The following is a 16085-nucleotide window of genomic DNA, read 5'->3' as shown; positions in this document are numbered from 1 at the left end:
TGACTGGCAACAGGGAATGACAGAGAAGATCTACATAGAGCTCATGTCTCCTGAGAGTCTGCAGAAATACTAAAAGAACTAGCCAGAATTCTTTGCCAGTGTGTGACATAAAAAGAGAAGGAAGTCACTGAATCTTGTGTCATGGGAATCTGAAAATATGCTTTGTGGTCCAGAGCAATCAGGAAGTAATAGGGATATTCAAACAGTACCATTACACTGATACCATTTCATACTCGTTAACTACTGATGCCCTTGAAATCTCATTAGTCATTCAGCCTTTCTTTCTTCTGCTCACATCATTACAGCTGTGAGATTCCCAACTCCCAACATCTTCCTGTCCTTTAGTTTGAATTATTATTACATACTTGCACATATACATAAGCATAATGTGTTTGTGTCTATATATGGATTTACAAACAAATGCATGCATATGAGGTGGATGCATATGGATTTACCTAGCTAGTTTTTTCCTTTCTTTTTCCTCTTCCTCCTCTTTCTGTGCAGATGTTAAACTCTCCGCATCAGCAAGGTTGTCCACAGCAATGGCCAAAAATACATTCAGCAGGATGTCTGTGTGCTACTTAAAGAAAATGGGCTTTGAAAACTGCAGAACAACATTATACTGAAGGCGTCTTAATTGAAATTTTTTAGCAAACTGTCATCAGATCTCTTGGATTTTCCAAACTTCCAATTCACACAAATGTTCAGGGTGCACATATTGAGCACGACAAACCTACACCTTCCAACTAAATGTCTAACACACTGTGTAGCGTTTCCAGAATTTCACAACAGAGTAAACTGATAGAAAAGAAACAAGTCCAGACTTAAACACTTAGATTTCAGTTTTTAGTTTCCATAGAGAGTCTCGCTTTATACAACAAATTCCATTGAAGGATAAGGGGAGACCTGGATACCTTTCATCTTTGAAGGTGCAGGCCATTTTTCTTAAAGAACTCTCATATTCAAGAGTCTCATCCCATTAAGCACCTGGGCATTCCAATTTTGGCCTACATGCTTGACAACCTCATTATAGCCTTTCCCACAGACATATGTAGATTTTAAGGACAGTAAGGATAACACCATCATTAGCATTTCTGAGGGGAACAAAAGAAATTCATTTAGTCTGAATATTAAAGGATTGGGCTAGCAACTCTACCGTCTCCTAGCAGAGAGCCCACGCATGGAAGCTGCAATATAAACTAGTCATGCACATGTTGCTGAAAGGTAAGGAATAACAACTGCTTTCTGGTCTTGCCAATCAGTGTTAAGATCTTGTGTCATAAATTTGAACACCAGATTCTTACAGAAATTTCTTTGGAATATGTCTTATTATGCCATCAGTTCTCAGGAAACTCCACTTTAAGGCTTAGTTTGGAAATACAGCCACCCCTCTCCCGAGGCTCCAAGGTCTAATGGCTACAAAGTCAGCCAGCATGTGGAGTTGGCTCACGATTTCCTCTGCAGTTCACAAGGAGATCCAAATTGTAGCTTTCTAAAGCTGTCAGGCAGACAGCCTCCCTTGACCTTCAGATAAGTGGAATTGCACCATCTCACTTTGAAGAGAGGGCGTGCAGGTCAACCAAAATGTCACATAACAGAGTTTGAGAGACCTGAATTATGAAGAAAGGTCAGAAGAGCTGGTTTGAAACTACAAGGTAGTTCTATAGAGGAATCAGTATAAAAAGAAATGTCACCTCTGACACATGAGGGCTATTTATTAGGGAATCAGAAACTAAACATAACAAATTTGGAGCAAACAGATATGGTACAGAACTATGGCTCTATGTTTGATGCAAATTCCTATGAAAGGACACTCACAGCCTAATCACGCAGTGTACTTTGTGCCTCTGGGTTATGTACCATGCCCTCATTTCACCTTGAAGCCAGAGAGAACTCAAGTTAATACCATCTCAGGATAGCAGATAACAGACTACATGATTTTCTGTTTGAAGATCAAACACATTGCAGTAAGTGAAGTGGAACAGGGTTCCTGTTCATTTATATGCGAGTTAATATATGATCTCACATAAATCACTTGTGTCAAACATATGTTACTCCTATTATAGAGTTTGCATCTAGAGTATTGTAGATTACATATGTTTTTATTCCACATAAGGTTTGGATGAAAGCAAATGGAACATGTTACTGAAATGGCAAAAATAAAGCAAAATTAAAGTTAAAGCAAAAATACACAGTAAGTACAACAGGTAGACAGAGAGATTCATTTACAAGGAAGGCAGGAAAGAAAGACCTATGAGGGAATTAGGGGGAATAAAAAATAAAAATACTAAACATCTAAAGGTACTAAATAAAATCTGCCATGCAGAACTGGCATGTAGCTGGCTCTAACAAATGTTTAGATGCCTGAAGGCTTAGCACTAGCTAAGATTAAATAAACTTGTTTAACGTTTGGTAGTGCAAAGCCAAAATCTTGACCTAGGGAAAAGGTGAAGATGTAAGGTACAAAATTAATTACTTTCTGACACAACAAAGTAGTAAAGGGTGACTTTAAATTCAGCCTCATTTGGAGAAAAGAGTAGCATCAAAGGATACAGTTTCCACAGATGAAGAGGATGATGAAGTAAATACAGACCAACATTCCTGGAAAAGAGGGGCCGCCATAAGCCATGATCCCATCATACATCACCGAATTCCAGTCCTCCCCAGTCAGGATCTAAATGACACATTCCCACCAATAAGGGATACAGTGTTAGACCACACAGAGAATTTGAAAACCCCATTAACAGAAAGATATCAACTATCCTAGAGATCACCCCCTCCCCCACGACGGCTGGAAACTCTGACTGTATCCATTTAGCAAATTAAAAACAAAACGAGAGAATGCAAAAAGGGCACTAGAAGTGTTAAAAAATGGAGATGTCCCTTGAAGACTGATTGCTGAACCCAAATGGCTGCCCAAGACATCTTTGCAAAAGTCTCCCCACCTCACCCTGGCACTTCCCTCCCACGTGTCTGTTGTTTCAGACAGGCTGCACAACTAAAACACTGAGGACAGCACTCAGCATAGCCCTTCCAGACACTTCCCTTCACCTTGTGTGTGAAGTCACGATCCTGATGCTCTTGGCTGATCACTCTCAAAACTGCAGTCAGCTTGAAAGCTATTTAATTTCTTCACTGGTGCAGTGAGCACATATTTGTTCCCCAGTACTGTGGGAGAGGAGAGGACAGCTGCAGGGATGGGCTCTGGCTTGCGGGCAAGGCCCTGGGATGTGGCAGTGTCCATTCTCATGTACTACCCTGATAAGACCTGGTGGCTTTAGGACATTTCCCCACTTTGGAAGAGAATACCCCTCTGCTGGCAGCAGGATGCCTTGCTCCTGGAGCTACTAGAATGGTGCACAGCCTCAGAGACTGCCAGGTTGCAGAAGAATGGTCCAGGACCTACTCTCTGTATCTCCCCATTTAAAGCACAATATCTTGGTTCCGTACGGACCTGCTCATGCTCTTACCTGAAACACAGTGAGGAGGGACTGAGGGAAGTTGTCAAATGTACTCCTCCTGGTCTGCATTTCATCAAAGTTAAACTTGCCCCCAAAGAGCTGCATCCCCAGCAGAGAGAAGATGATGATGAAGAGGAAGAGGAGCAGCAGGAGGGAGGCAATGGAGCGGACTGAATTCAGGAGTGAAGCCACTAGGTTACTCAGGGAGTTCCAATATCTGAGAGAGAAAACAGAAGCGGTTAAAATTTCTTCACTCCAACACAGGTGCTCATGGCCTGCACAGGATATTGGTTCTGGCTGCCTCCTGTGTATAAGCAGGCATTTCCAAACACCCTGTTAAGCAGTGAATCATTGATGTACTTCCCTAAGATAATGAGACCTACTGCAGCTAATGAGTAATTTTACTACCACACGTGTACATTCTCTCAACCTCCCCCCCCCCCCCCCCAAACACGCACACCCAGAAGATTATTGCAGCACTCTCCATCTAAGTCTCTCAAAATCTTATATCAATATACGGTGATTAGTTCTTGCCGCTTCAGTGAGTTACATTCTAACCAACCTCATTACAACACTCACAGATGTTATGGCATGCCAGAATACCTCACTCCAGAGAACGGCCTGCAATAACTATCAGGAGCAGATGGGGAAACAGTTTGGATACAGATACAAACTTGTCCAAAATATGGTGTGATTGTGCGCTTGGGTTCACTCACAGGCAGAGGTTGCTAAGCCTTCTGGAACTGAGAACGAGGAAGATACTGAAGGTCCTTCACATACTGCAACACTTGTCTTATATGAACCCTTAAAGGGAGACTCCAGATCTACACCCCTAATGGCCTCAGTTTTCTTTGCCCACTATCACTGCTTTTTTGGGTACTAAGCCCCTTACATTATGCAGTGTGTATAAGCCAATACACACTGGAATGGCTTAGAGCTGGGTTCAAATACAGCTGGCCAAGACGTTTCCAGGATCCCTAGGACACCAAAGCACCATGACCAAAATCAACAGATTTTTCTTTTGTTCTCTGGTGGGATATGATTGTGGTGAAGTCCACTTAGATCAGCTACTGAGCTGATCTGAGAGAAAGAGCTACTGAGAAAGGGACAAATGATCTATGACCTAAAACAGAACAACAGGCTATTGAGACTTCTTTATGAACAGCTACCATTAGATAGAGAGAATGGCTAAGATCTGCTCTCAGTGCATTCAGGTTTATGCCCAGATGTGACTGATGTACAATGCAGAGATAGGATCTTTTGACCCCTGTATTCCCATTTAAGGATTCAAAGTGATGCCAGTAGCATGTTCTACTTTAACGTGTCAGTTTGTTTGTTTACCTTGCCTACCAGCAGCATAGCCATGTGTTGGAAAAATGCTGCCTTTTTCTGAAGAATTGACCACATTGCCAATGAAGCAGCTTCCACTTCGGTCTAGAATCTGCTCAGACATTCCTATCCTACTGCTTAGTAATGTCATGAATGTTTTTTTTATTGTGTGTACTTTTGTGTTTGCCAGAGATTTCTGACTAGGTTTAAGATTAGCTGACATCTTCCAATCACTTCGAGTACAACCTTCGGTGGCTTGCACAGGTCAGCAAGCATGTAATGTTTGTGATCTCTAAGTCGTTAAGTGTTCCTTCTAGCACCATCTCTTGTGGCCTCCCACCATGATCTGAGATCACACCATGGTCAACATTCTCCACTCCCTTCTCCCAAAGCTCTTAACAGTGAACCTTTCTCTCCTTAGAAGACTCTGAACTTTTAGATGTATTTTCCTCAGAGAAAGAAGCTCTACTTGAGAAGGATGTCAGACACGTTTTGCATTCTCACTTCCTGGAGGAGGTCTGATAATTCTGCATACAAACCTGTCTTTTCTGAAGGCAATGCGGTCATTAGAGACAAGGGTTCTTAAAATCCTACTTAAATGAATATTTTCAAATGGCAGTGTAAAAAGAAGGCTTTCATTGTCCCGTGGCAGACAAATATTCAAGTGGCCCAATTACTTTGCAAAGGTTAGCAATCTGACCTGCAGAGGGACTGCCATGTCCTCTGAAGTTCAGCAACTAGTTCATCTCCAAGCGCTGAGCTTCAAAGAGAACTGTGATATTTTCCCTCCAGCCCAGCTTGCACTTCAGAGAAAACCAGAGTGCTTTAAAGTTTAACTGCAATTAAAGAGACGAGCATGTAAAACTACAGAGCAGAGGTAAGGGCATGGAAGTTGTGGGCTCAGTGCCACCAAATGTCCAGATTGAATGTGCAGTGTAACAGCTCACTGTATTTGAGTTTATGCTTACAGTTCACAACATTCACACTGTGGGAGGAAGAGAAAGTGACACAGGGAAAAGGAAAAATAATTTCTGATGAAACTGAACTGAATTTAGCATGCTCAAAACAGAAACTGGTTGGGTCTAGAATATCATCAAGCCCTCCAGTGTCAGTCAGGACACACATGCTCTTAAGAGACATACAGTAAAGCTGCTATAAATCTGAACAGTCTCAATGAGTTGCTTTAAGCTTAAGTGTCTTGCTGTCTCAGAGCACAATTGCACAGACTTTTATCAGCTCTGCAATTCTTACAAATGGCTCCATACCAGATTCAGTTTCTTATGTAACTAATTAACTTTAGAGCAATTCATGGAGATGACCTGGTGATAAGATTAGTGATGTTTTTTTTCTATGCTCTGAGTGCTAGCAAGAAATACAGCACCATTGGAAAAGTAAACAAACTGATAAGGAAGTGGGGGGAAAAGAGAAAAAGGAAAAAGGAGAGGATAAGGAATTATTGACATGACTGGGATATGGAAGTAACAATGGTCTTATCTCAGAGTCCCGGAAGCCTGAGCTGAGGCACCTGCCACATTAGGCAATTGTAGAGCTAACTCAAACACTCCGTCAAAACCTCTGGGGTTGCTCATTAAAACAAAGGGCCTTGTGTTAGGAATAGAAGAAGCCCAAACAAAGATACTCTGACCACTTTGTCCTCTTTGGTTAATGTACTACAAAGGAAAAAACCACACCAGTTACAACAAATCTCATGGCAATGCTGGATGAAATCAGAGTGTTTGGACCAGAGAGCATATAATGGCAGGTGAAAAAGAAAGCACTGCTGCTTCCTCTGACCAATACGGAAATGAACATGCTTCCTAACATCTCCCAAAACACCAGTGAAAGAGGTTCTGCAAAACTCCAGTGAGTAGGACATGGTTATGATCCTTGTTTCAAAAGGGAGAAATAAGATGCAGAGATGTTAAACGGTTTGTTCAACTCCTCACATAGAAATCAAATGCAGAACTGGATTAGAGCTTAATGTCTTCTTTTATTCTCTTCTCTCTCCTCTTCATTGCTTTCCACTATGGCTTTATGATACTTGCAATCACAAATGCAGAGCTTAAAACAGTAGTGACAGCTGGAAGCCTCTTTGTGGGAAAGCTTCCCACACTGTTCATCCAATATAAAACCATTTTGAAAGCAGGTACAAAAAAAGGTGCCATGCCTCTCTTCCCTACAGTGGCATATACAGTGGCAGGATTTGGGTTTGAAATATCAAATTTCAGTAAACTGTTGCAAACAAATTGATTTATCTTCAAAACATATAGGAATAAATATAAGGATTTATAAAGCAGTGAAGTAGTATGTCTTAAAAGACAATCATTTGTGTTCTCTCAACAAGCAAAAATTGTCTGTACGGTGCTGTAAAAATTAGGGAGAATAGAACAGATTATACTGGCTGCCTGTCTAATTGTAGATTCACAGAGTGGCTTGGGTTGGAATGGACGTTAAAGATAATCCAGTTCCAACCTCACCGCTGTGGGCAGGGCTGCCACCATCGGATCAGGCTGCCCAGGGCCTCATCCAATCTGGCCTTGAATGCTTCCAGGGATGGGGCACCCACAGCTTCTCTGGGCAGCCTGTGCCAGGGCCTCACCACACTCTGGGTAGAACATTTTCTCCTAATATTTAAATCTCCCCTCTTTTCATTTAAAACCTATTCCCCTTTGTTCTCTCGCTATCAGGCCATATAAAACATCAGTCTTCCTTGTGTTTATAACCTCCTCTCAAGTACTGGAAGGCCACAATGAGGTCTCCCCGGAGCTTTCTCTTCTGTAAGCTAGACAAGCCCAATTCCCTCAGCCATTTTTCGTAAGAGAGATGCTCCAGCTCTCTGATAATCTTTGTGGTCCTTCCCTGGATGCACTTTTAACAACTCTGCACCTTTCTTGTGTGTGCGTGGGGCCCCAGGCCTGAAAGCCACACTCCAGATGGGACCTCACAAGGGCAGAGTAGACTGAAGCAATCATCTCCCTGCTGGCCACCCTTCTGATGCAGCCCAGGATACAGTTGGCCTTCCAGGCTGCAAGCGCACACTGCTGGCTTATGTCCAGCTTTTTGTCCATCAGGACCCCCAAGATCTTCTCTGCAGGGCTGATCTCAATGAGTTTTTCTCCCATACATAGGTTTGTATACATATCTGGGATTGTCTTGACCCAAGTGGAACAACTTGCAATTGGCCTTGTTGAATCTCACCAGCTTCTAGTGGGACCATTTTTCAAGCCTGTCCAGGTCCCTTTGGATGGCAGCTCTTCCTTTTGTACTATCAACTGCACCACTCATTTTAGTGTCATCAGCAAACTTGCTAAGGGTGCACTCAATCCCATTGTCTAGGTCACTGATAAAGATGTTGAAGAGCACTGGTCCCAAGGCTGACCCCTGGGGGACACCACTCCTGACCAGCCTCCACTTGGACATAGAGCTGTTGACCACAACTTTCTGGCTGTGACCACCCAATCAATTCTTTATTGGGCTACTGGCTGCATTACCTTCTTGGAGGAGCCCTCCCTAATTCCAGTGGGACAAATCTGAGGTTTTCTCCTGTTGCTTCCTGAAGTGACAGTGTTCCCTGGCCCTTCTCTGTCACTCAGAAGTACCCCTTCTTCCTCCATCAAATCTAGTTTAAAGCCCTGGTGATCACCCAAGCCAGCTTGCTGCCCAGTATATTCTTGCCCCTCTTGGTCAGTTGCATCCCATCTGATGTCAGCATGCCCGATCTCTTGAAGGTGCATCCAAGATCATGGTACCTGAAACCCTTAGTGCGACACCATCCATGCAGGCATTCATTCAATTTGTCTGTTCTCCTCCTTCTGCCCAGTTCCCAGATTCCAACCAGGAGGACTGAGAAGAACACTGTGCTCCTGATCCCTTCAACATCTTTCCAAGGGATATAAAGTCATTTTTAATATTCTGTAATTTCCTAGTTGCAGCCTCCTGTGGCCCAGCTATAAAGAGCAGGAGTGAATAGTAGTCCTCCAGCTTACGATTCCTGGCAGCCTTTTCCTGATATCCTGAATGTGGGCCCCTGGCAGGCAGCAAACCTCTAGATAGATTATCTGGGCAGCAAAGGGGTGCCTCAGTGCCCCTCAGTGAGGAGTCCCAAATTACTCAACTAATGCTCAAGACAAAATGATTCTGAAGAATATTTATAATTTTGGAAGAATGTTTGCTCTTGAAATTCTAAATGTGATTTCTAAAATGATGTGTTGTTCATCTGATAGTGTCTTTATTTGTTTCTTTTATATTGGGGAGCCGTATTTGTGCTTTTCCTAGAAGTGTATTATCTTAAAGCACCCAGAATTTGTTTTTGCTTGGTGTTTATCACAGAAAATCCACACAATTATAAAACAATTAGGCTAACTACTGACATACCATCTCCATAGAATTTTCCCTGCTTTGTGCCTTTTTAATGCTGCCGATTATCACTATTTCCACCTCCACTGTATGTCCACATCACTGCTCATGAATACACATATGACATAAAACATTACACTATCATCATTACTATTCTTCCTACCTTTCCAAGACTGTATTTTTCTATATTATTGTTCCACACAGATGGTGTTTTCCAGCAGTACTGATAATGTAAATATCACTAAACTACCGCTGTGTTTAGAGCAGAGTGAATAAAGGAGACCTGGAGAACACCCGAAGTAAAAGTTTTGCTTTAATGCCAGAATATTCTCTCCCGCAGTCTGAAATGAGTGAGCCTGAAGTGCAGCGTTGGAGGCTTGTGCTAAGGCCTTCCATATGAGGGTTAACTTCACCCACAGAGGGGAAAAACCATGGAGAAAATTATAAATAATTAAAAAACGTACAAATCTGAAACTACTGCAACCTACTTGCCAATAATTTAGGAAAAGGAAAGAAGGGAAAACCCAATTAGTGTATTATTCATTGTGAGTTACTCCTCAGCTCTGACTGTGCTTTACCCATAGACACCTGCACAAATTACAAGATGTATTCCATGTAATATTTTTTTCTATGCAAAACTGGATTTGAGATATGCTGCAGAAGGGATGTAAGTATAACTAGACCTGTTGCTGGCTGCTTCCTACTTTACATCTCTGCCAGAATCCTTAGGAATATCTGAGTATTCCAATAGATGAAGCCTCTTAAAGTATTAATGATATTCTCTCAACATTTTCCTTTCTACTAGAGAATTCTGCTAGCTAGATATATTTTGTGTAGGAGTGGAGAAATGCCTAGAAAAAACAATGACCTCTCCAGCATGCTATGTAGAAGCTTATGCTTTTATAGCTGTTGGTATGTTGCCCTGGGTATATCTGATTACCCAATGCTTGAAACAGCTACTGGTTTCCTCAGAAACCAGGCCTGGGACTCAGTGATGATAGCTTTCAGACCCAAAGATCCAGGAAAAACAGTCTCTGGACCAGAGACCTCCACTATTTCTGAAAGGGCAAAGACATCTCTCTTGCTGGAAATTCTTGTTAATTGGAACATTTTTCTCTCTCCTGCCATCGAGTCTAAATAAGACGACCTTTTTTTCTGTTCTAGTAGTTGCAAGCTTGATTTGCCACTTTCTCCAAGATTGTAAACTGATATTCTGTCTCTGCCATTTGACTCTGAAAACAATCAACACTGCCAGAGACTTGAGGCTCAGAAGCTTTAAGGGTAAATTTTGTACAATACGAGAGTCCAAGTCTGTTGTTTTTTCTGCCTCTCAGCTCTGCCATCTTGACTGCCTTCCAGTTCTGGTTGTGTTTTTCTCATGCTCTGTGTCTTGTATCTCAAATTTGTCAGAAATTTCCTTTGGGGGAATTTGCAGCAATTCTAGGCACATTTTTTGTAGCCAAGCCTGCATAAAATTCACTCTTTCATCACCTCAGCCAAGCTTTATGTAAGATGCTGACCAGTGCCCACATGGGAAAAGGCAGGCCCTTTGCTACTATGAGTGACCACATAGGCAAATTCGTTCCAAGAGCTCCAATCGGGTAAGAAAGGAGCTGACGTCTCTTACATCCTCCCTGAAGCTGAAAAACTTCATCCAAATCAAGCTGATGTTTTGAAAGTGCAATGTCTGCATGGAGAAGTAACAGTTTAATAGGCACCACTGTAGAGAGAAGGAAGAAAGAAAAGCAAAAATAGGAGAGACTGGAGTCTGGGAAAGTCTGGCTTCTTTGTGGAGCTGCTGCTTCATGCCAGTCTACTGACTTCACCTTTTGCCCATAGCTGCTTGTGTTGACACTTAGGCCACAGTTGAGTCTCCTGGAGCTGTCATGGCATCCTCATTCAAATGTTGTTTTGGCTCATAGTAGTCTTTCAGGCTCTGTTACCCTTAAAGTATCAGAAAATGTCACAAGGCTATCTGCTCTTTTGTTTTCATTTTGTCTTTTACAAGGAAATTCAGAGCACAAACTCATATTATCCTCCCAGATTTTGATTAATCAGCATGGTATCAAATGTCTTCAGTCCCCCATAACAGACTTCTCACCAATCCTTACAACTCAAATCAGGGACAGCCAATCTGTTCAGCCCTCCACATCCTGCCTTGGTTGTCAGAAGATGGTAGCACTCTCACTACACAATTAATGGTAGAATAAGTGAAAAAAGCACTGCGTGAGTGACTTGAGATTACACACATTGTGAAGCCCTCATACATTCTGAAAGAAGCGCAGAAGTACCTTGTGATTTTAAATATTCTTAATAGCCGAACACATCTCAACACAGAAATGCCCAGTGGGGACATGATCTTCGTCTCAACCAGAATTGTTTCCAGGATTCCTCCACACACAATGAAACAGTCAAAGCGGTTGAAGAGGGACACAAAATAGGCCTGGAGACCAAGGCTGTACATCTTCAGCAGCATCTCTGCCGTGAAAAGAGCTAGCAGCACCTTATTGGCAGTGTCTCATGAAAAACAAACAGAAACAGATTAAGGAAACTTAATCAAAAGATCATCACAGATTAACTATTGACTCTTCCCTGTAAGAACTTCCTTCCGGGATCAGTCTGAAAGAGTAACCTTATCCAAGCTTGGGTCAGACTTAAAAGGTGTGGGCATCTCATCCACAGAGATGTTTTACAAGGATGCTTACAGCAATTCTTATGTATTGCAGATACAGCTGTGATGTATTACACAACCGCACAACCTCCGCGGCAGGGATATGACTTCCCGTGCTCAGTCTCCCATCACACTTGTCATCTGCAGATGGGAGTGGGAATAGAAGAGCTGCTGTGCTACCTGCTGTTGCTTAATTAAGCCTTTCAGCTGCTCTCACCTCCAGTGAGGATTCAACTGCAGAATGGAGAACTTCAAAAATCACTCTTTGCCACTTTCCTGGTAGTTCAAATTTATCTCAAATGATGTTACAGGGAAGACCCTGGAAAACTACTGGATACCAGAAGCCATCCATAAATTAGAAATCCAATTGCTGCAGGTATTCATTCAGCATAGGCTCCTGATTTCACCTACAACAAGTGGAATATCACTTTGGCTAAACATGAGGGATTTATGTCTTCCCTGAAACCTCTCCTAATGTGGATTGATGTTTTGTTGCATTGTTTAAGATCCTCCTCAGAAAGAGGACTATTTGAAGCTGTGCATGCTCCTTTTACACTGTGTAGCCTAGCACATCAGCTCCTCCCACAGGACCCTTTCTTAACACTGACCAAAATGAACAGAACCATCACACTCTCCTCACCTTGAACCTCAGTAAGCCAGTCTGGCTGGTTGTAGTGTTCAGAGGCAATGGTAAGGGTGTTGAGAAACACAAGGAAGATCACCAACCAGTAGAAAACATTGGACTTGACAGCAGCACGGCACTTTCGTCTGCAGAATCGATTCCATCGGCGCCAATAGCGACTTGAAAAATTAGAAAAGGAAAAGTGCTTTTCAGATAGAGATCCTTAGGCTACTGCAAATCTCTGTGAAGAGAGGCCCTAGTCTTAATTCATTGTTTGAAAATGGTAGGGAATAACTTTAAAGTTCACCATGAGAAACATACTCTTACTCTCATCTGAGTCGACGGTTGTGATCATCCTTTCTTTAGCTCTAGGAATAAAGTTAGTCCTAAACCAATTTGCAACATTTAAGGGTGAATAAACCTCTTCAAGCAACATCTTAATCTGATTAATACATCTATCACAGCTACCCTGAGATGTCTTTCAGTCCAATTCCCACAAAAATCATTATTCTTCTTCTATTTACTGCCTGTGGCCTGAAATGGAACTTGGCCCAGCCTTGGGACAGCCAGTGAAAAGATTCCCATTCTGTACAGAAGGCCCTTGGAGTGGTAAGATCAAATAAAATACCTGCGGAAGGTATCCAACATTTGGCAATGATCAGAATTTAGTGCAATCCCAGAGCTAACTCTGAACAGAAAGATTTAGGGGATCTCAGCATCTCACCTTCTTGCCTGGAACTAAGGATACCATTTGTTAATCAAAAGATCTTTTAAAGTTTGCCTTCCAAGAAGACATTCTCTTGTGTCACTGATTTCTGAGGGTAATTACTAACCACAGAAGATATTTAAAGCTAATTACTCACCTCCTACTTGTCAGAATTTAACTTGCATAGCAACCAGTTTCCAGGCAACACTTGCCAAGGTATAATAAAACTAATAGTTTTATATAGATATTATATACATTATATACATAGGTGTGTGTGTGTGCTCTATAGAGTTGCACAGACAAACATTCCAGGACATAGGAGGAGAGAACATCTTTTGGTTAGTCTTTTCTTACATATAATTTCCAGTGATAAACTGTGGCCATACTTGAGGTCAGGGCTCAGCATCTAGATAAAATAAAGCCAGGCAATGTGCACATTGCACTCTGGCTGAGAATTTCACAACAGTGTTTTAACAGACAATCAAATCCAAGCTGTTTTAGCTTTGCAATTAGTTTTGCATCTAGTCTAGGTAGCTCAAGCATTTAATCATTGTTGTGTGTTTTGTAGTGGACTGCGAACAGGAAATGATCTTTCAATTTTCAAAATGGTCACAACACTTAGGCATTTTACATTGTCCTTAAACCATAAGCAATCTCACACACTTTCATGTTTATTTTGAACTAATGGAGAAGGAACATCACCATGTGGTGACACAAGTGTTTTCTTGTGCTTACACCTGGCATAATGAAATCCATGGACTGTACGAATGTGATTATGCATGCAACACTCTGCAGAGGGATACATATTGGCAATACGTACACATGCAGATTCCTGAATTTACATTACTGTTCCTTATTTGAGTAATTTGAAAGAAAGAGTCTTGTCTCAGTTGCTTTGAAAGCTAATTTACTTTTTTATAAAATTGACTTTGAATTCAGAGTAAAGGAGGCTGCTGGACTCCTACAGAAAAGGCAGAAATGGACTGGGATGTCAACAATCAAGTTACAAGGATTTGGTCAGCTTTTTCAGTGAAAACCCACAGATGACTACCTGCAGATTGCTGCACATTGTTAAGAGCTTTAAGTCAGCAGAGAAGGAATTATCACCAGAACGGCTTCACATGTCTCCTGGTAAAAGGGAACACTTCACAAATAACCTGAAGATTCGGACTTTATCAGTTGAAAGATTTACAGTCAAGCAGAGCAGAGTAATGGAACCAAGTGTAGGAAACAGAACCTTGAGCTGACAGGGTTGATGTTGATGGGCGTAATGTAATTATGTGGTAGAACTTCTTTTCCTTCTGCTTTTATTTTTTTATGGTTCAAGATGCAAAGGTAGCAATCAGATATGTATTTTTGAGTGATATATTCTCAGTAGTCCCTGTGCCTTATTTCAGTATGAAATTTAGTAGAAGTGTATTGGTATTTGGTAGATGATTGACTAAAATCTACCACATGTGGCAGCATGCCCTAGAAGCAAGACTGTGCCCCACACATGCAGGAATAAACCACTTCACAAGGTAAGGAACAAAATCCGTGCAAAGGAAGAAAACAAAAGTCAGTTTTACTTACCTAAATTTAGATTTGGAGATTCGATGCCTGAAAGATAAGAACTGCCATTAAAATCTCTGAAGCTTTCCCATACCTCCTAGGCTTTTATGAGAATAGCAACAGAAAGAAACAAAGTTAAGCTCAATTAATTTTATGCATGTATACTTTTTTCCTTTGGAATCCCGTGTAAGGTAATGTAGGCTCTGGATAGGATTAGGATTCTCTGATATCCAAACCTTTTTTTTGGTGGGAGTCATGAAGCAGAAGTCATGCTGTGGTGGGAGTCTACCACCTATGGAGATCAGCAAACAGCCTTTCTCTTGGGTGAAGGCATGGCCTAATGCTAGGGTTACTGTACATCTGCTTCTAAATTTATTTTTCGAGTATGACTCTTTTTCTTTTATTTGCTAGTTGTTTATATATATATAAATATATATGACTTATACACACAGACATGTTGCTTTCACACATCACCTGTCACTTCAGGATATATAAGCACATTATAAAACCATGGGGAAAATGGTGTTTTCTTTTTTTTTCCCCAGCAGTTGAGGGAAAAACAGTATATGGTCAATGTTCTCATACTTAGATAATAACACTCATATTTATTTGTCTTCATTATCTGTGTAAAGTGATCTGAATTTAAACGGGCTGAACTATCAGAAATTCTGTCACTGTCAATGAATTTCTGGTTATTAAGCACTCTAAAAGTTGAGACACACTCCCACTATATACATGTTTAAGTGTCTAATTCCATGCACTCAGGATCATTCTCTTCAATAATCTCATTAGCCTTATACAGGAAGTCACAGGCAAGGCTAGAGACAAACCCTAGTTCTATAGTCACTATCTTGCCCTGTTTGACACTTGCCCTGTAAGTCCCTGAATCTCTGGCTGTCTTGTGGTAAGTACACACTGGTACAGGCAGAGAGAGAATAAAGGTATGTGGATGCAATGACATTCGCCAGAGATGATTTAGGAAGCTTTAGGATCAACTACCAATAACAAAAGAAATGAAGATCTGGAGAGTGACTATGAATAAGACATTCCTGCTGAATGGAAGCATTTCTTAAGGTTCCCTCTATGATAGGAAAGTGATTCATTGTTGACAACAGTCAGCAAAGGTCTCTCTGTACTGGCTTAAAAATGGAGCCGTTGTTAGCAGACATAGGGGAAAGCAATTCTTAAAGCATCCAACGCTACCTTCTGTAGCAGTCTTAAAACTGTTTGAGGACATCGGTCACTGACAAAGAATGATGGGTCGGTTTCCTTATGTGGAAGAGATTTTAGTGATAGGAACATTTCACCAGCAGATGGTCCAAGACAAAATAAATAAAAATAAAAGCCTTTGCACTGAATACATCTTTCTTGCTGTGTCACAGGCAGCTT

At 41.4% G+C, this 16085-nt stretch overlaps 1 protein-coding gene across 18 annotated transcripts in view; it reads right to left on the bottom strand.

Annotated features, from left to right (window-relative positions):
* The window catches only part of CACNA1C (calcium voltage-gated channel subunit alpha1 C), a 429930-nt gene that overhangs the window by 97060 nt on the left and 316785 nt on the right, over positions 1–16085 (bottom strand). For all 18 annotated transcript variants that reach the window (XM_021389984.1, XM_021389880.1, XM_021389936.1 and 15 more), the window contains 6 exons: positions 14718–14744; positions 12458–12618; positions 11438–11663; positions 3471–3678; positions 2554–2674; positions 456–570 (listed from right to left, as the gene is read on the bottom strand). In XM_021389984.1, coding sequence (XP_021245659.1) covers positions 456–570; positions 2554–2674; positions 3471–3678; positions 11438–11663; positions 12458–12618; positions 14718–14744 — 858 coding nt within the window. The remainder of the gene's footprint in view (positions 1–455; positions 571–2553; positions 2675–3470; positions 3679–11437; positions 11664–12457; positions 12619–14717; positions 14745–16085) is intronic.

This window comes from Numida meleagris, chromosome 1 (genome assembly GCF_002078875.1).
Source record: "Numida meleagris isolate 19003 breed g44 Domestic line chromosome 1, NumMel1.0, whole genome shotgun sequence".
NCBI lineage: Eukaryota > Metazoa > Chordata > Aves > Galliformes > Numididae > Numida > Numida meleagris.
The sequence above is the reverse complement of the archived record's forward strand: the minus strand, read 5'-3'. Positions and strand labels throughout refer to the sequence as shown.